Here is a 20,559-nt window from a genome sequence, read left to right on the forward strand (position 1 = left end):
TTAGTTTGGTTTGTTTTCTTCTGAGTTCTTTCCACTGACTGGAACTGTCTCTTATCTGTTTAATCGTCTGACCCTCGGTCGGCTGTGATATTTCAACATTTCCGAGAACGTGTTTGTTGACACTCGACTACAAAATAAAGATGAACGCAACAAGAAGTTCTTATAATGACTTTATACGACCAGGTGTATAATAATAATATGATATAGGTATATATCGAGTTTCCATATTATTGTCAATATCTCAGGAAATAAGATTCAAACGTATTATTATAAAAACAATCTGTTTGTGATATTTGTCTACTTCATGTTTCCTATTGTAAGATGAGGACATGTGGAGCACCTTGACAAACTGTGATATTTACATATTGATAAACATAAAGAATGAATAAAAACAGGAAATCAGATTGTGTTGCTTATTGTGTGTTTTATTATTGTTTGAGCAGCGAGTCGCACACAGATCGATTCATCATCACTTCTTCAACAACAATTCCTCCTGAACATTTAAATGTGATTTTCTGACACAGACATTAATGAAGAGGCAGAACACGTAAAACACATTGAATCGTTAACATAAAGTAAAATTAAAGTTGCAGTTATTTAATTTTACACGTTAACTTCAAATCAGAAGAAAGTTGATTTATTGGGAGATTTTTGAGCTGTGAGGCAGAATCAGATTTATTCTCTTGCTGTTCGTCGACCACGTGTCACACGGACCTGAGGACTGAACAGATACAAGTGAAGACACACACACTCTCTCTCACACACACACACACACACACACACACACACACACACAGACACACACAGCTCACAGCCAGCCGTTGGACGTGAAGTCTCCTCTCAGCTGCTGCGTCTCGGCCTCGCTCAGCGGCTGCAGCGGCGAGCGACAGGCGCCGCCGTGGAAACCAAACCACTCCATCGCCTGTTTGAGGGCGGGAACTCCCAACTTCCTGGTCACCTAGCAACACAGAGCTCCAATGAATCTCCATACATTCAGTCCCCCCCCCCACTCGTTCGGAGCTTTATCAGCGATGACACTTGGAATCCGGCAGGTTCAGGATCCTGTGATCAATACTCGACTGCAGATCTTCACGATGCAGCTCACGTGTGGAGGGGGGGGGGGCGTTTTCACCTCGTGGTCACAAACACTTTCAGGTGACGTTTCTGTAGAAGTCACAACGCGGAGGAAACGTCCAGGAGCTTCAAGTCTAAACTGTTTTAATTCAAATCTCTGTTTTTGTAATTTTTAAAAGGGTGGAAATCTCACTTTTCTAATTTACTGGCTTTGCATTAACTGCTGGTTGTCGAGTCATGTGACGGATAAGAACCAATCAGGAAGCAAACGTGTCCTCTAAACTTCTACGTTTTGGAAGTAGTTTGTTCGGCAGGCGTAACCGCAGCAACACTGATGTGTGGGTGTGGCCTAAATGGTTTATCCACCCACTGGGACGTCACTCAATGGTTTGTGAGCTGATGTTTGAAGCCTCAGTTTGAAGTGTTGTTCGGCGCCATCTTGAATTTTTGAAACCAGAAGAGAACATATTTGGAGGAGAGGGGGTGGAGCCTGATTAATGGACACTACACGCCCAACTACAACTGCACCCATTGGGCGGAACTAGCTGTCAATCACACTGTGGTATTCACCCCCCAATACAGCCAGTGCTTTATGGTCTGTTTGACTCTAATTTATCATAATTTACTAAATGAACATCAGGTGTTTGAAGAAGACTTGAAACTAGAGACTGAGACATAAACTCCTTAATGTTTACTGACGTTATAAAGTGAGAAGTAGAGTCACTTTGTCTTAGACTTATAGAAATTACCAGTGGAGTCGCCCCCTGCTGGTCAGAGAGAGAAGACAGGTTTCAGGCTCTAACGCAGCAGCTTCACTTTCCGAAACCTTCAGTTTTTGTGTTTTTATAAACAGTCGTGGTTTTATTTTCCTTGTTTCATGGTTCACGTGATCAGTGTCTAAACGTTTCCTGGTTTCTGTGTTTTATTCAAACATTTCGAAAAGGAAAATGATTTTAACAATCATCTGAACCTCAGGAGCAAAGAGGTGATTCGTTATTTTAACTCTAATTTTCTTTTGTTTCAGTAGAAACTTCCTTAACCCCTGAAAACCCTGCTTCTCTTCCTCGTCCGGCTGAGGTTTAATTAAACTTGTGAAACTCTTTCCTGTGGCTCGGCCCCAGAGAGTCGAGTCACCAGTGACAGGAGAGGAGCGTTCTCCTTTTAGCGGCGCGGTGGATAAAAGCGTCCGGCGTGCAGCAGATGGTACTCACGGCGGCGTTGGGCTCGATGAGGCGCTGCTGCAGGACTCTGGCGTCCTCCCAGAGGCCGGACACACACAGACGCTCCAGCTCGCACAGCTCGGGGCCCAGGACGTTCGCCAGCGCACACACGCCCCCAACCGCACCTGGGACACAGGTCGCTCAGCGGTGAGTCATCAGCGTATAAAGAGATGGAATAGTCTCTGTCATATTCAACCTTTTGTACGTAAACTTGTAGTAAAATGAAGAAAAGAACGAAAGATCAAGTGAAAACATCTGTTGAAGAGGAACTGATTCTTCTGTTGAGTCCAGAAGAAGAATTAGCTTCACAATAAAATCCAAGAAGCTCCAGAGGTTAGATAGATAGATAGATAGATAGATAGATAGATGGATACTTTATTAATCCCGATTTCAATAGAGAAATTTAAAGATAAAAGATAAAACAGGAAGTTCCAGTGATTCCTCTTCAATAAACACATCAACTTCCTGGTTTTATACACAACAGGGAACTCACAGGACAGTATTTACTCTCAGCAGTTTCCTCTCCTCACAGATCAGTTCACATGTGTTGATATGATTATTTATTGTGAGGCAGATATTTTCCCAGGCAACAAGATCCGATGGTTTCTCAGAGCAACAGCTCGTGGTCGTCTGGTGAAGGAGAGAAGAAGAGAAGAAGAGAAGAAGAGAAGAAGAGAAGAAGAGAAGAAGAGAAGAAGAGAAGAAGAGAAGAAGAGAAGAAGAGACTCGTGGCCTTGGACGTGTTGTTGTTGTGCAGAGAGACGAGCCGGAGGGTTGGTGTGTGTCTCTTTGTGTTTGTGTGTCTGCAGACGCTCAGATCGTCAGCTGTCAGTCGCCAGGTGAGCGGCGCCGCCTCCTCGCTCGGCCCAACGCGTCCGGGAGAGAGAGAGAGAGAGAGAGAGTCTCCTGCATCGACCGTTTCTAATTCATACGTTCATGTGAATAACTTCTGAAGCAGATGAGTTTACTGTGATAAGCTGATAGAGGGTTTGACTGACAGGCAGAGGCCCCGCCCCCTTCAGCATCAGTGTGATGCTTGAATTCGGCCACGAAAAAATCAACACACACTCACAGCATGCACACATTATCTAATCACACACACACACACACACACACACACACACACACACACACACACAGCCAATTACTCCCATATTTCAGTTATGGAGATGAGAGCATGTCAGGAATCTTAGATCAGAGAGCTGAGGGGCCGAGTGTGTGTGTGTGTGTGTGTGTGTGTGTGTGTGTGTGTGCATGTGTGTGCATGTGTGTCCACATCCCTGTCCTAATGAGGCAACATGTCTTCCTGAGGTCCTGGTTAGACGTGAACTGGTTTTGGGATTATGCTCATCATCAAAATGAATGAAAGTCAATGCAATGTCCTAATAAGGATAGATGCTCACACTTCTGATCATGTGTGTGTACGTGTGTGTGTGTGTGTGTGTGTGTGTGTGTGTGTGTGTGTGTGTGTGTGTGTGTGTGCGTGTGTGTGTGTGTGTGTACTGTGACCCCCCCGTTTAATGGACTGTTTTGGGATTGAGACTTGGGTTAAGGGTTAGACATGTAGTGTGGTAGTTAGGGTTAGGTGCAAGGGAATACATTATACCAATGAATGTCCTCACTATGAAAGCTGTAGAAACGTGTGTGTGTGTGTGTGTGTGCGTGAACATGACTCATTAGGTTCCTGAGCATCATGTTGATGTCTCCCCCCCCGACGTCTTCTGATCTGATCCGAGCGTCCGCTGCACGTGGTCGACATGAGAAGCAGAAGAAGCCTCTTCATAACTCTGCAGTGAGAAGGAACTGATGTTTGATGACTGAGCTTCACATGAAGGATCAGACGCTGAGAGACATGATGATGATGATGATGAAGATGATGATGAAGAAGAAGAAGATGAGAGAAAACTCTGATGAAAACACTTAAATGGTCAAACTGGGCTGCGTTCAGGGGAATAAGGTTTTTATCGATCGCTGCAAAGACTCCGACTCCAGAGGTGCAAGATGGTGGCGTTCGGATCTGAGGTTTCAGATGTGGCTCCTGAGTCTGGTGGAAGAGAGGAGGAGGGTTTGTTTCTCACTAGTGGTCGAGTGTCTGGATCAGTGGGACCTCGATAACAGAGGCTTCTCGCACAACGCACAACTACACACAACGCAAACACAACCACGACGGAGTTGAGCGACACCAGATTTGTGTGATTCCCAGAGTTCATGTCTGAAAACACATTGGATTTGTTGAAGTGAAAAGAGAAGAAACACAAATGTAAAGTTTGTCGTTTGTATGACAACGTGGAGGAGGAGAGGAGGAGAGGAGGAGAGGAGGAGAGGAGGAGAGGAGGGGAAGAGGGGAAGAGGAGAGGAGGAGAGGAGGAGAGGAGGAGAGGAGGAGAGGAGGAGGAGAGGAGGAGAGGAGGAGAGGAGGAGAGGAGGGAAAGAGGAGAGGAGGAGGAGAGGAGGAGAGGAGGGAAAGAGGAGAGGAAGAGGAGAGGAGGAGAGGAGGAGAAGAGGAGAGGAGGAGAGGAGGGGAGGAGAGGAGGAGAGGAGGAGAGAAGAGGATGGGAAGAGGAGAGGAGGAGAGGAGGAGAGGAGGAGAGGATGAGAGGAGGGGAAGAGGAGAGGAGGAGAGGAGGAGAGGAGGAGAGGAGGAGAGGAGGAGAGGAGGAGAGGAGAGGAGGAGAAGAGGAGAGGAGGAGAGGAGGGGAGGAGAGGAGGAGAGGAGGAGAGAAGAGGATGGGAAGAGGAGAGGAGGAGAGGAGGAGAGGATGAGAGGAGAGGAGGAGAGGAGGAGAGGAGGAGAGGAGAGGAGGGGAAGAGGAGAGGAGGAGAGGAGGAGAGGAGGGGAAGAGGAGAGGGGAAGAGGAGGAGAGGAGGAGAGGAGGGAAAGAGGAGAGGAGGAGGAGAGGAGGAGAGGAGGGGAAGAGGAGAGGAGGAGAGGAGAGGAAGAGGAGAGGAGGAGAGGAGGGGAAGAGGAGGAGAGGAGGAGAGGAGGGGAAGAGGAGAGGAGGTGAGGAGGTGAGGAGGAGAGGAAGAGGAGAGGAGGAGAGGAGGAGAGGAGGAGAGGAGGAGAGGAGGAGAGGAGGAGGAGAGGAGGAGGAGAGGAGGAGGAGAGGAGGGAAAGAGGAGGGGAGGAGGGGAGGAGGGGAGGAGGGGAGGAGGAGAGGAGGAGAGGAGGAGAGGAGGAGGAGAGGAGGGAAAGAGGAGGGGAGGAGGAGAGGAGGAGAGGAGGAGAGGAGGAGAGGAGGAGAGGAGGAGAGTAGAATTCTGGAACGTGAATCCTGTGAATCTTGTCTTTAGAGTGTTATGTGAAGTGTGAGTGAAATCTGAAACGACTACAGGAAGTGACCTCAGAATGCAAAGACTTCTGGGTAGAAAACGAAGGATGTTGGCGTCTGCTCTGAGCCGACGAAGAAAACACGATGAAGATACGACCACGTGATGCAACACTCGTCCCGGTGCTGTCCCTCTGGTTACAGATGAAAGAGAGGAGGAGGAGGAGGAGAGATGGCGAGCGCTTCCCTGTGAGGAACGACTCGGCTGGTTTTAGGTTTCTCACCGACGCAGTAGGCCGCCATGAGGAACCCGGCCGAGCCCGCCAGCACCTGGAAGTCCTGCTCCTTGGTTCTGTGAACAATCAGGCCGAGCCGCGTGATCTGAGGAGACACAGAGAGCGAGAGGAGAAGAAGAAGAAGAAGGTAAAAGACCAGGAGTGTTTCATCGTCATCACTCCCCCCTGCTGTGGCATCTCTAATCCCCGGGGGGGGGGGAGACGTCACAGGAGACTGAGAGAAACCCAACATCGCACAAGGTAAACAGATCGCTCAACGTGAGACGAGCAGCGACTCATTCAACAGCCCAAATGGGAGAAGGAGAGAGAGAGAGAGAGAGAGAGAGAGAGAGAGAGAGAGAGAGAGAGAGAGAGAGAGAGAGAGAGAGAGAGATATATCCAAGTCCCAAGAGAGATAAAAAGAGGAATCAACTTCAAACGAGGAGGAGGAGGAGGAGGAGGAGCTCATGAATAATTCATCCGCTCCTTATTTTGTTTTGCATCTTCTAATTCTCTTTTGTCAACCCGGACGTGAGAATCCAAATAAACCTGGAACCTTCAAAGGCAGCGAGAGAAGAAGAAGAAGAAGAAGACGGCGAGGACGACTCGGCGTCTTCTTCTTCTCTGCACTTGAAGCCGAAGCGTCCGCAGGGAGAACGTGGAGCCGGCGGCTTCAGCCTCCATCACCGTTACCGGCGGGGGGGGGGCTCTATTTTTAACCGCCGGGTGTCACTCAGCTTCCCCGGATCAGTCATTTCAAACACGCAGGCCTGTAATTGATCAGTCAGTCAATCAGCGCCTGGGAGCTCCTGCTGGTCACTGTCCTGCCCATGTGACAGGAAACCACTCATTAGCTCTTAGCTCCTTTTAAAGTCTCATTATCGCCATTAGCCTGAAGTGTGCGACTCTCAGCCTCCGCGTGAATCAAGACCGGAGTCGCTCTGTGTTTTAATATTAATAAACTTCCTTATATACGTTCAGATTTACATTCTGTGGAACAGTTATCAGGAGTGAGACGAGACTTCGGGGGAAACGGACGTGAAACCAAACCTCCAAGAAATACATTATAATAACTTTTCTTCTGTTTTGTGTGATAACTTGTAACTTGTATTTATTTCAATATAACAACACTGATAATCAAAATGGATTCTTTGCTTTATGTTATTGAAGAAGGCTGCACTTTCTAATGTTTTATTGCTACCAATCCGGCGTCATGTAAAGATATATATTTAGATATTGTTGGGGGTGAAGTCCTGAGATCTGACCTCCACACAATGGCTCATAAATACTTGAGGCCTGCCAGGCCAAGCTGAAACCAGTTTGGCCAGTTTTCAGCCTTTATTCACACCTTCTTCAGACAGCCTGGAGCTGGTGCTGCTGCTGTGGTTATTTTTAAAATATTGGAGTTTGTTAAAATGATGAATCATTAAATAGCATTAACTTTATTTCCCCTCTTTAATAAATGCTTTTGTAATTAAAGTATCTGTAGTCTGTGATTATTTGTGCATATGTGTGTGAATACAGCTGGATTACGATAGCCTGTGCTTGAACTCGAAAACCCTTCATTGTTTAAGAAATAATCATTAATAATAACTATTAAGATTATTAATTTGACCAATATCATATGAGACTGATATTTATAGCTTGATTTCGTTGGTCCCTGTAACCAGGGTGGTGCCCCTCTACGATAAGTTATGGCCTTATCATTTTTTTATTATTTTTAATAAATAATCTTTTATTATTTTAATAATCATATTTCATGATTATTAATAATTAGCCAACGTCAAGTCTACTCCTATTGCACAACAATATATATATATTTTATTTTCTATTTTATTCTATTTTATTGATATTCTATTTTTATTCTATTTTATACTATTTCTATTTTTATTTTATTTTTTTGGTTGAAATGACTGAGCATTGCTTAAAGAGAGCCAGCGACTGCTTCATGTTATCTCGCATTTGACAATAAAAATCTTGAATCTTGAATCTTGAATCTCATTCTCCAAAAACAAGATGAGTCTTGAATCTGCAGAACCTGACAATCATCACGTTTTTAAGTTTCCAGGTTCAACAGAATCTTGACGGCGTCTCCACGTGCATGTGAGACACAGGAAGTGGGAGGAGCCTGGAAATAGAAGCTGAGGAAGTAAAGCAGCAGCTCCACTGCTGGTGGGTGAGATTAATTACGTTCAACCTGCAATTATGATCATTTAAAGCTTCACACACTCGTTATTTATTTATTTATTCCTCCTCTTTCCTGACGTCATCTGCATCTGACTTATGACTCAAGTTCTACAGATTCATTCTGACGATAATTCAGGTTCAACACATCTGTAATTTGACTCATCGTATCTTAAGGGAGAAGATTTCTGCAGCAAATGAATTAAGAAAATTATTGATTTGAACATGAGTCATGAAAACCACAATCTCCCACTGTGGTTTTCAGAGGGTTCAATTTTTAAATATTAGAGAAATCCTTGAAACGATGTGTGAAATGTCTTTAAATTCCATGAGTTTATCATATCCTAATGTTCAGCACTATTTTTAAGTTGTAGCTATAAACGTCTCTTCGGGGTAAAATACAATAATCACTCAGATTGGATCCGATGGGGAAACTCTCAGGAACGAGCCTCGGATCAGATGAAGCTCTACCGATCCCCGAGGGGAGGATGGTTACAGCAGCAGATCTCTTTACTGTGTGACGAGAACATTAAAGGTTCCTCAGGTGGAACCGAGCCGGAGAACATCAGGAGGCTGACAGCGCTTTCAAACCGTCACGTGAGCGAACGCAGCTTGTTTACAGCAGCGTCTCCATTTATTCACAAACTTTTTGCCGGCTTGTGAGCGGAAGCTGTCGCTCTCACCGATCATCAGCGTCACAACATCTCGTCTGTGCCGAGAAAACAAAAACACAACCGAGCCGGAGACGCCTCAAAACACAAACACACAAACACACAAACACACACATCTGTAAAACAAACAACATCTAGTTTCTCTCACTTCAGAACGACTGATCTTTTAACAAGAGAGAAACAGATGAGTGTAAAGGAGCCTGACACCAAAAGCTGTGTTCGGGAGAATCTGTCCCTCGAGGAGAGGAGGAGAGGAGGAGGGGAGGAGAGGAGGAGAGGAGAAGAGGAGAGACGGAAGGGAGGAGAGGAGGAGAGGAAGAGAGGAGGAGAGGAGGAGAGGAGGAGAGGAGGGCAAGAGGAGAGGAGGAGAGAAGGAGAGAAGGAGAGAAGGAGAGGAGGAGAGGAGGAGAGGAGGAGAGGAGAGGAGGAGAGGAGGGCAAGAGGAGAGGAGGAGAGGAGGAGAGGAGGAGAGGAAGAGAGGAGAGACGGAAAGGAGGAGAGGAGGAGAGGAGGAGAGGAGGAGAGGAGGAGAGGAGGAGAGGAGAGGAGGAGAGGAGGGCAAGAGGAGAGGAGGAGAGAAGGAGAGGAGGAGGAGGGGAAGAGGAGAGGAAGAGAGGAGGAGAGGAGGAGAGGAGGAGAGGAGGAGAGGAGGAGAGGAGGAGAGGAAGAGGAGAGGAGAGGAGGAGAAAAGGAGAGGAGGAGAGGAGGGGAAGAGAAGAGGAGGAGAGGAGGAGAGGAGGGGAAGAGGAAAGGAGGAGAGGAAGAGAGAAGGAAAGGAGGAGAGGAGGAGAGGAGAAGAGGAGAGGAGGAGAGGAGGGGAAGATGAGAGGAGGAGAGGAAGAGAGAAGGAAAGGAGGAGAGGAGGAGAGGAGGAGAGGAGAAGAGGAGAGGAGGAGAGGAGGGGAAGATGAAAGGAGGAGAGGAGGGGAGGAGGAGAGGAGAGGAGGAGAGGAGGAGAGGAGAGGAGGGGAAGAGGAGAGGAGGAGAGGAGGAGAGGAGGGGAGGAGGAAAGGAGGAGAGGAGGAGAGGAGGAGAGGAGGAGAGGAGGAGAGGAGGAGATTTACAATGTTTGATTTCAAAGTCGTCCAGAACGATTCAGATTAGATGATGTTTCTTTAGCCTCGACCCAGAAGGTGAGTTTATCTAAACACCTCGAAACTTGGAAGAATTATTCGCTGAATAATTTGTGAAAATGTACAAAAATCTCGCCGTTTTGAATAAATTAAAATACTTTACTTCGCAATTCTACAAACTAACCAAGCCAAACCCAGATGAAAACAGAACCTCGTTTGGCGAAGATTCTAAAACTAAAAAGAACTTTTCCACAACCAATCAAATTCAATCTCAATTCAATCGGACGCGAGACGAGTTTTACTCCTTTTCACTCGAGTCTGTTTTTCCTCTGACAACGTTTTTCAGATTCACTTCGCCCCAAAATATAAAACCAGTGAGTTCCATCAGCGGTGGAGATGTTTCTGCTGTGAATCATTCCTCTGCCGCTCGTCTCTCGTCCTCACGCTGACCCGTCACCTCCTGGATTCGCTGCTCGGCCTCTTCACGCCCACAAATTGAGCAAGGCCACTCGGCAGCTTGAACTCCTCCCACGCTTCTGTCTCCCAGCGAGTGGACAAACATGTTATTTACCCAATCAGGAATCTATTTGCAACTTCTGCCCACACAGACCAAAAAAACACCACACAGTGTGAAGAGCTCGACAAGAGGAAGCTGTTCGTTTCTCTCCAGCAGCGAGAGAGACTTCATCTGGAACTTCTTCACTAGTTCTCACTCTGTTCTCCACCGAGGCTGCGAGGGGCTAATCTGCTGAAACTCAGAAACCTGCGTGGGCGGAGAAGAGATCTCAGCCCAGACGTAAAGATGGCGTCATCGTACCAGAGATATTTGGGCTTCACTTCGTGGGAGGGAGTGTTTGAAAGTCTCTATAAATATCTTTTAAACCTGTGTAATAACTGTGTAATAACAGTGTAATAGATGGTGGGTTGGGGTTCTTACGTCTCCTCCGCTGTCCTTCAGGCCCACGATGTTCGGATGCTGAGACAGATGCACGACGGCGTCCAGCGGCAGCTCCAGTCCGGTGTTGGCCGGAACGCTGTAGAGCACCACCGGCACCGCACTGCTGTCCGCCACCTGCAGGGGGCGCATGTTCAAACGTCCATGGTTACATCGCAATAAACTTAACAACTCAGGTTTGATTCCTTATTCACAGTCACTGGTGTTGAGTGTAGACTGTAAATAAAGACTTCAGACAGACAGACCTGATCGCCCCCTGGTGGCTGGCTCCAGGATCGGTTTTATATATATATATAGGAATTGGAGACACATTGTCCATTTATATTTTCAGTCAATGGTCCTTAAACATACCTGGAAGACATCTTGAACATTTATTTTTTTAAATTTTTTTTTTTTAAATATTTTTATTAGGAGGTAAGGCACAGTAGAACAGGAATCAATGTCAAATTTACATTGAGTATCACATAATCTCTGTACGACAATAAACAATATATAGAGATATTGACACCATAAAAACACTGCGCATCACGATGGATTAAGAGTAAGATATACAGTCTAACTCCAAGGATGTTTTTCTTAATTTATGGACCACATGAACGTGGTCATGCGATCTTGAACATTTCTTAACAGTTTGGTTTGTTCCCCATTTCCCCGTCAGAGCTGATTTAAGAAGATTCGGACTTAAACGAAGTGTCGCAGTCGCGATGGATTTGACGTTACCTTAGTGAAGTGCTGGATCAGAGCGCGAGCGTCCATCTTCCCCTTGTAGAAGCAGGGATTCACCACCAGGACGACGTCGGCGCCGGCCGCCGCCATCTTCTCCGTGAGCTGCAGCGTGGCTCGGGTGGCTGAGCGGAGGAGAAACAGAGAGCTCTCAATTTCAGAACTTCTCCGGTTCCAGGAGTTCATTTCTCATTAATTTTCTAAACAGATCGTACGTGCACATGATGTATGATTAACCTCACACTCTGTGCAAGGGCTTCGTTTATACTGTGAGTTTTATTTCTCCTTTAACAAACTAAACACAACAACCTTGACTTCAGCTCTTTATAGAGTCGCTGGAAAAACTGAAGGATTCTTGTTCTTAAGGTTTTTTATTTTCATAAGTTTGTGCCTCTTCAATCGGATTTTAGTCGTCGATTTACAATTAAAAATATTTGACTCTTTGACTTCACTTCATAGAATAAGATTTTTTTCCTTTCTAATATTTTTTTGTTGGGTTCAAGTTAATGTCAGGGATTTAGATTATTGTAAAACATTATGAAATTCAATGTTAGCAAATTGTTTAAAAGGAACTTTGACATTTGCAGTGAAAACATCTGAGTATAAAAAACCTGTTGATTAAAATCTTGTTTCAAGTGGATTGTTCACATGACGACGACTAGTGATCATCACTGTTGAATATGAATATAAAAAGTATTTAACGTTGAACCCTGAGCTTACAAAAAGCTAAGTGCTGTTACACACACACACTAACACACACACACACACACAGTTTCCTACATTCACAGCCTGATCCGGCCATCAGCAGTTTGCCGGCGGGCAGCGAGCGTCTGACCGTCTTCACCACCTCCACCCGCTCCTCCTCCGTCAGGTAGGGGTACTCTCCGTTGGAGCCCTGCACCACCAGACCTGAAACCAGACCTGATCAGTTCCCCTGCCGACACTTGTATTTGGATTTGCACCAAATTGCACACGCTCATTAATATCGGTCTTCAAAACATGTCCAACTCTTTTCATCAACATCCATGAATTATTCTCTGAGAAATCTCTGGGTCGATCTCTTGATTATTTATCTTGTGTTTCTGTTTTTTATTCTTTCTACCGCAATATTTTTTATTATTTTATTCTATTGTATTTTATTGTATTAAAATATACCGGCTACTATGACGACTTAATTTTCCTTCGGGGATGAATAAAGTACTCTATCTATCTATCTATCTATCTATCTATCTATCTATCTATCTATCTATCTATCTATCTATCTATCTATCTATCTATCTATCTATCTATCTATCTATCTATCTATCTATCTATCCATCCATCTATCCATCTATCCATCTATCATCTATCTATCTATCTATCTATCTATCTATCTATCTATCTATCTATCTATCTATCTATCTATCTATCTATCTATCTATCTATCTATCTATCTATCTATCTATCTATCCATCCATCTATCCATCTATACATCTATATATCTATCTATCTATCTATCTATCTATCTATCTATCTATCTATCTATCTATCTATCTATCTATCTATCTATCTATCTATCTATCTATCTATCTATCTATCTATCCATCTATCCATCCATCTATCCATCCATCCATCTATCTATCCATCTATCTATCTATCTATCTATCTATCTATCTATCTATCTATCTATCTATCTATCTATCTATCTATCTATCTATCTATCTATCTATCTATCTATCTATACATCTATCTATCTATACATCTATCTATCTATCTATCTATCTATCTATCTATCTATCTATCTATCTATCTATCTATCTATCTATCTATCTATCTATCTATCTATTTATCTATCTATCTATCTATCTATCTATCTATCTATCTATCTATCTATCTATCTATCTATCTATCTATCTATCTATCTATCTATCTATCTATCTATCTATTCTGCACCACAAAGGTAGTGAGTCCTTCTCAGACCACATCCTCACACCAAGTTTCATGGAAATCCACCGAGTTGTTTTGTGTTGTTTTGTGTTGTCTGGCTTACAAGCAGAGGACAGAGGTACAAACACACACATGACAGCAGTGTGTAGTATTAGAGTTGTATCCCTTGTCTCAATCATCTTAAACTGTTTTAGTTTATTCTATTTTTATTCAATCACATTTTTTTAACCTGTATCTGTTCTGCTGTATTTCCCACATAGGCCCCGTGATGATCAATAAATGATTATCTCATCTTATCTTTATGTTTCAGTTTCCACGGTTTCATATGAAATATAAAAACAACAGCTGTGTTAGTTTGGGTAGAACTGACAGCTGTAATATTCATATCTGTGGGGGTGTATCCATAATTTAACGGTGATATAGAATCACTGTAAGAAGCAGAATACTGCACGTGTTGTAAATCTATTGAAATGAAATGTCTGAATAAACTGAAACCTTATTAAAGCAGCTAGAAAAACTGAAAGAGGTTTTTATTTTTACTTAATTCATCTCATCAAAACCTCAATTTAGATTTAAGGTAAAAAAATGTTTGAGTGGTTTTCTGTAAAACAACAATATGAAAATAACAGATATATACTGTTATGACTGATAAACTGATATATAAGTGTGGTAACAGAATACTGAGCATTCTGTAAATACTCCAGCTGTAGTAGCGTTAGAGAACCACCAGGAGGAGACAAACCCTAAACCCGTTGTTTGCCTGGAGCTGAACTTTGACCTCCTGCAGGTCCCTGAACAAACAGACTGGTCAATGAACCAATGAGCAGCTGGAGCCTCCAGGTTCTAACACCACTGAAGTCAATCAGTGACCAGATGAACCCGTTCCCCTGAGAGGAACCTTCTGGATCCTCTGACTCGGATCTGGATCATCTGACTCGGGTCTGGAGGATCTGGATCCACTAGAAGCTTCTGCAGAGTCTCTGACCTTTAAACGGGATCCGGGCATACTTCTGCAGGTTGCCCTCCAGCGCCCGGTGGTCCACGTCCTCCCCGGCGGTGAAGGGGGTCGCGATGGGGGGGTAGATGCCGCTGAGGTCCAGCCTGGCAGCGGCTCCAGCGGCGACGTGGCTCCGGGATCGAACCCACGATCCTCGGCTGCACAGGAGAGGAACCTGGCGTCTCCACATCCGAGCGCACAGCATGGTGACCGGACACTGAGTGTGTGTGTCTGTGTGTGTGTCTGTGTGTGTGTAGCAGGGTGAGGGGGGGTTATCATTAACCTGCTTCTGTAAATATTGACCAGAGTTACATTTCACCAGAAACTTTCAAAACTGTCTCAACTCGGAGGTTTTTATCAAAAAAGTCAAAATACAAGTTGTTAGATTATTATTATTTTATCCACATGACAAAAAGTTACACTCACCTGACAACTGTCTGAAACCACTGTCACACATACACAGACACACACAGACACACACACCACCATGCAGAGTGTGTGTTTACCCACCAGAGCCACAGCTCCGCCCCCGGAACAAGCAGGGGTCGTCCACCACCTGCAGGTTTCCACCAGGGGGCGCTGCTCGTCACTCAACCCTCATCCTGCTGTTTAATCAACAGTCTGGTTTTATTTATATGAAAACATTTAAATTCACCAGATCTGGATTTATTTGAATGTATAACAAAAATTAATTTTAATTTGTAAGATTAAATTAGATTAAAATTAAGTAAGACTTATAACTTATAACCTATGGACACATCACAGCCTAAAGGAAACTTACAAGGAAGAATAAAAACTCAAGAGGACGATGATAAATAAAATGCTTCTGTGTCTCACTGGACGTTATAGCCTTTACTATACTGCCACCGTGTGGAGGAGTCTTTAACTGCAGTTACATTGCCTCTGCAGTGCCTTTTAAATCTGTTTTAATTATTAAACATGAAGTAAAAACTTGTGTTTTAATCCTCGACCTGCAGCCAAATAAACACATGATCCCCAAACTCATCATTCCAATCTTCTAATTATTAATCTCACAGTGTCACAAAATCATAGATTAGTAAATGAAAATATAACTTTTTAATAAAGAGACTTTAAATAAACTCATTGATTTTAGTCTTTGCTTGTTAAACCTGTTGAGTCCTTTCTGTGATATGTGTGTGTTTAATGTTAACAAGACGTCCTTGTTGGTTGAGTGTTGCTCTGTTGTGTATTTCATGTGGTGTGTTGAGGATGAATGTGTATGTTTATTTATTTGTTTATTTATTTGTTTATTTAGAAGGATCCTCATTAGCTCTACCCTAAGACAGAGCTACTTTTAGTGGGGTCCACATTTAAGACAAACATACAGATATCAAACATTTAAAACATACATTAAATTACAAATATCAAAAGTTAAAATACATTAAAATAATGATCATACAATTTTATATTAGAGATGTCAAAAATGAACTTAGTGGTTATGCAATTTTATCTTTGTCATGATGTAAAACACTGAAATATCCAATTCCATAGAAGTGAAAACTGCAAACCATGTAATAGAATACTACACATTTATGTACAGTACAACATCATCAGGTGTCAGCAGAAGTATGTTGTACCCAAGTGTTTCATTATTTGCTTTCTCTCTCTCTCTCTCTCTCTCTCTCTCTCTCTCTCTCTCTCTCTCTCTCTCTCTCTCTCTCTCTCTCTCTCTGTGTCTCTCTCTCTCTCTCTCTCCCTCTCCCTCTGTCTCTCTCTCTCTCTCTGTGTGTCTCTCCCTCTCTCCCTCTCTCTCTCTCTCTCTCTCTCTCTCTGTCTGTCTGTCTGTCTGTCTGTCTGTCTGTCTGTCTGTCTGTCTGTCTGTCTGTCTGTCTGTCTGTCTGTCTGTCTGTCTGTCTGTCTGTCTGTCTGTCTGTCTGTCTGTCTGTCTGTCTGTCTGTCTGTCTGTCTGTCTGTCTGTCTGTCTCTCGCTCTCTCGCTCTCTCTCTCTCTCTGCCTCATGTAAACCGGTAGTTGTTCTACATGTATTTATGTATTGCTGATCTACACTGATGAGATCTAGACCTCACACTTATCACAGTGGGTGGATTAAAGGCCTGAGTGGAGTTCTGCCATGTAACTAATAATTATTATTCATGACAATGTATAAATGTGACCTGACGTGGCAGAGTTCTGCAGATGGAGTCACACATTCAGCTCCAATACCAAATATAACAACCTTCAAATCACAGGAGGAAACATGGGTTAGGGTTAGCTTCATGTGTATTCATTTATTATTAGAGTGAACTGGTTCAACAGGGATGAGCAGAAGGAAGGAAAGCGAGCAGGTGAGTGTGAACACAACACACACACAGTAACACCCAGTCACACCCAGAGTCATGTGATTTCCAGTAACTGCCGAGCGGAGGGGGAGGAGCCTCTAGTGAAAGTGTTCAGACTGGTTCTTACTTCAAGCAGCAGACGGAGGAGACGTGAAGTCTGAGGCTGGTGAGTGTTCAGCAACATTTATATTATTCATTCATATTATTTCACTGTCACAGACTCTGGGTCAGTTTTCTACTTCTGGACTTTAGAGAGAAGAAGATTCAGGATGAACTTCTGTCAGTAAATCAACAGTTTGACTCAACGCTGTGATTGGCTGAGTCCAACACATTAAACCTACAACTGTCTCAGGTTACGGTGACAACAGGGAAACAGTGTAGGAGGTGTTGCGGGTGGAAATCAAAGGCAGGAGTCGTCGATCTCAAGTTAAAATTAAGCAAGTTTATTCAGAGGTCACAGGTCAGGAAACTGCGGTGTCTAGCAATTGAGCATGCATGGGCCATCAGTTCTACGCAGTTAAGCTGCACAGGAAAAATGGCGCTGAGACAAAGTGCGCACATATCTTATATATCGATACTGTGCGTGACAGAGGTTCTTGGATTGGTCGAGACTAGACGGAAGCTGCTGCATATACGCGGGGCAGTGCCTCGTTGGCTGGTTCACAAGGCAGTCCCGCCCTCCTGGCGTCGCGTGATGATGACGTGCATGCCATGTCGAGGTTACCAGAGGTCATAGCGTTCCGGTCTCAAAGCATATCTCATTGTGTGTGTACTGATGTGTGGGACGTACCATGCACAGGAGAGAGGACGCCTCAGAACTAATTTAATGAAGTGATTCATGAAATATTGTGAGAAAAAAGGCATGAAAGACTCCCCTATAGTCTAATCTGCTGTGTGTCAGACTCCCTGATTGATAAGGAGCATGAAAAGAAGAACTACATGACGTAATGTGTGTGTGTATGTGTGAGGTGCATGAAACATCTGAAGTTGAGAAGCAGAAGAAGAATGTATGTGCGTTTACGCTCAGAGGACATTATGTGTATCTGACTACACGTAAAATTGTGTGTATGTGTGTGAACAGTGGTGTATTGTCAAAAGAGGGTTGACTGTTATATTTGAAGAAACACTGAGTTTACTTCCTGGCTTCATTGTGTGTCTTTGAGCTCACAGTGTTTTTCGTCTCAGACTGAAGATGAGTGTTTATGAGGAGGAAGAGGACAGAGCAGACTCTCCAGGGTTCAGCTGTGTGTCTTTGAAGAGTGACTGGTCCAATGATCATCCTGATGTTACCTTCAGTAAAGAACCTGGACCCTCAAACACAAAGTAAGAGACCTGCTACAAACATGTGAAGCTCCAAACTGAATCCTCACAGAATGAACCAGTGAATGATGTGTTCTGAATAGGGCTGCAACAAACGACTATTCTGATAGTCAATTAGTCACCGATTATTGAAACGATTAATCGACTAATCGGATTATGAATGACACAAATTCTCAATTGCTATTATTTAGCAAGCAGCTTTTAAATTTAGCTTAAGGTTGTTCAAGGCATGTGGTTACTGAAAATAAAGACAATAAAGATTGATACTTCATTAACAAAAATGTCTTTTAATAAACTTTGCTGCATATAAGGGTACTGTTGACACAAAAGCAAAGAAATCAAGTTTTTGTCCATTTAAAACCAAGGACAGGCAAAGTGCTAATAAAAAATATTAATTTAAATTTAAGTTTCCCTTTTTACTGTGAACCAAGAACAGGCCAAGTGCAGGTACTAAAAATCAATTAAAATAACAAAAAAGGACAGGGAAAATAACATTAATAAAAACATCAACAAACGAAACTACAGTCTTCCTCAGACTATATCATTTTGATTAAAACAAGACGTTTGTCATGCAATAGGATAACATAACGCTTTTAAACTCGTTAAAAAAAAGTTTAAACCATATTTTTGTTATGGATGCTAGAATCCTGCACGCAGGTATAAACGTTTATATATAACATCTGACGGAGGCGAGTCCGCATCGTCTCCGTTACGAAGTCACACGTGACTCCTCCTCCTCAAATGCGCGTGTCCTGCTGCCCTGGAGAGCAGGTCCTCTGTACAGATACTGGAGGTACTTTTTGTCGGACTATGTTAAGAGTGAAGTTCTCCCGAACTTTTTACTTCCTGGTGCACTACCGGCGCGGCAGCGGACGCCGACATTGGTCCATGTTTTGTCGCTATTGCACATGCGCGACTTTCAGAGATAGGAAGGTAGCGAGATGGCTCACTCCTCAGCTGCTTCCATCAGCACCTCCGGTAAAACGCTGTTTAGTTCCGCTGCGCGGCACGAGAAACACGCGCTATGACGTCATCAACGATTCATCGACTAGTAAATTCGTCAGCGACTATTTTGGTCATCGATTTTTGTCGACGACGTCGACTAATCGTTGCACCCCTAGTTCTGAATAAAAACATGTTTGTGTTTGCAGAGGTCAGGACCAAAGACTAAGAGCAGAGTCTCCAGGGTCCAGCTGTCTGTCTCTGAAGAGTGACATGTCCAAACATGTTCCTCCACACTTCAGTAATGAACCTGGACCCTCACACACAAAGTAAGAGCCTGTTTCTACTGTGACCTGCTCTGAAGAGGATATTGTTTCCTCTAGTGTGGCCCCTGCATTAGGACACAGCTTCATTGAAGTTGGTGACTAATCTCTCAGAATCACTCAAAGAGCTCAGACCTCCACCAAGAACCAACACGCTCCTTATGAAACCACTTTGAAATCCACAAGAGACTCATTTTGATTTGGATCTGCACCAAATTCCACACACTGGTAAACATCAGTCCTCTGAACATGTCTGTGAAAGAGGACCCCCCCCTGGTTCACAGACCACACCCTTCCACCAAGTTTACTGGTAATCTGTTGTTTTTTATAATCCCACTAACGAACCAACCAACACACAAACATACTGGGTGAAAACAAAACCTCCTTGACAGAAGTAATGACAACCTGTGACTGAGACATGTGAGTGATCAGGACATGTCTTCACAGGGAGAGGAAGAGGAGTCATGTTTCTGAGGAGGAGCAGTCGTTCTGCTGTGCTTCGTGTCAGGACGTCCTGAAGGATCCAGTCTCCACCAGCTGTGGACACTGGTTCTGCAGACAGTGCATCACCTCATACTGGGACCAGTCTGGTTCTTCAGGAGACTCCTCCTGTCCCCAGTGTGGACAAAGATCCAGAGCAGGAGCTGGAGCTCAGACAGCCGGTCAGAGCAGCACTGTACATGTGTCTGCTGATGTCTTCACAGCACATGTGGTTTTATTTTGTTCCTTCATTCAGCATCAACATTTAACATCGTTATGAAAGCACAAAGTTAAAAAGCTTTTATTTTCTGTAGTTTTTCTGTATCTGATGAAAACAATCAGCAGCTTCTCAGATTCTCTGTCTCTAACATTGTTTCTTGTCTTTCAGCAGATCGTGGTCTGCAGGAGGTTTTAGATGAACATCAGCTCAGTGTGAGGAGATGTGAACATGTGACTGAAGGAAGTGATGAAACAGGAAGTAGAACCCTCCTCAACAGGATCTACACTGAGCTCTACATCACAGAGGGACAGAGTGAAGAGGTTAATACTCAACATGAGGTGTGGCAGCTTGAGACGGCTTCCAAGAAGAAGATCCTCCACGACACTCCCATCAAGTGCCACGACATCTTTAAAGCCTCCACTGACCAGCAGAGACGCATCAGAGTCGTCCTGACCAACGGCGTCGCTGGCGTTGGAAAAACCTTCTCGGTGCAGAAGTTCACTCTGGACTGGGCCGAGGGTTTAGAGAACCAGGATGTGGGTCTGCTGACTGTGCTTTCGTTCAGGGAGCTGAACCTGGTGAAGGACCAGCAGCACAGTCTCCTCACGCT

At 44.1% G+C, this 20,559-nt stretch overlaps 2 protein-coding genes and 1 long non-coding RNA gene across 4 annotated transcripts in view; 2 read left to right on the forward strand and 1 right to left on the reverse strand.

Annotated features, from left to right (window-relative positions):
• Nucleotides 1-404: 404 nt before the first annotated feature.
• On the reverse strand, nt 405-14,874 carry hoga1 (4-hydroxy-2-oxoglutarate aldolase 1). Of its 2 annotated transcripts, none has more exons than XM_061087058.1 (8): nt 14,791-14,874; nt 14,353-14,595; nt 12,222-12,350; nt 11,439-11,566; nt 10,701-10,835; nt 5,845-5,941; nt 2,286-2,419; nt 405-958 (listed from the first exon to the last, which is right to left on the reverse strand). In XM_061087058.1, the coding sequence occupies exons 1-8, from the start codon at nt 14,819-14,821 to the stop codon at nt 809-811; spliced, it is 1,047 nt and encodes a 348-aa protein (XP_060943041.1). In that variant the 5' UTR covers nt 14,822-14,874; the 3' UTR covers nt 405-808. The 2 variants fall into 2 exon arrangements, with proteins under 2 accessions (XP_060943041.1, XP_060943034.1); XM_061087051.1 differs by having other exon boundaries at nt 14,353-14,581; nt 14,791-14,872.
• A 1,796-nt stretch (nt 14,875-16,670) lies between these two features.
• Nucleotides 16,671-19,172, forward strand: LOC133016536 (uncharacterized). The gene is made up of 3 exons (XR_009681909.1): nt 16,671-16,830; nt 17,850-17,987; nt 19,136-19,172. It is a non-coding gene; the product is annotated as an uncharacterized LOC133016536 (long non-coding RNA).
• A 27-nt stretch (nt 19,173-19,199) lies between these two features.
• The window catches only part of LOC132997789 (NACHT, LRR and PYD domains-containing protein 12-like), a 9,164-nt gene continuing 7,804 nt past the window's right edge, over nt 19,200-20,559 (forward strand). The window contains exons 1-3 of the mRNA XM_061067473.1: nt 19,200-19,255; nt 19,697-19,911; nt 20,118-20,559. The exon at nt 20,118-20,559 is cut by the window's right edge and continues 1,407 nt beyond it. Coding sequence (XP_060923456.1) covers nt 19,200-19,255; nt 19,697-19,911; nt 20,118-20,559 — 713 coding nt within the window. The remainder of the gene's footprint in view (nt 19,256-19,696; nt 19,912-20,117) is intronic.

This window comes from Limanda limanda, chromosome 2 (assembly GCF_963576545.1).
Source record: "Limanda limanda chromosome 2, fLimLim1.1, whole genome shotgun sequence".
Lineage (NCBI taxonomy): Eukaryota > Metazoa > Chordata > Actinopteri > Pleuronectiformes > Pleuronectidae > Limanda > Limanda limanda.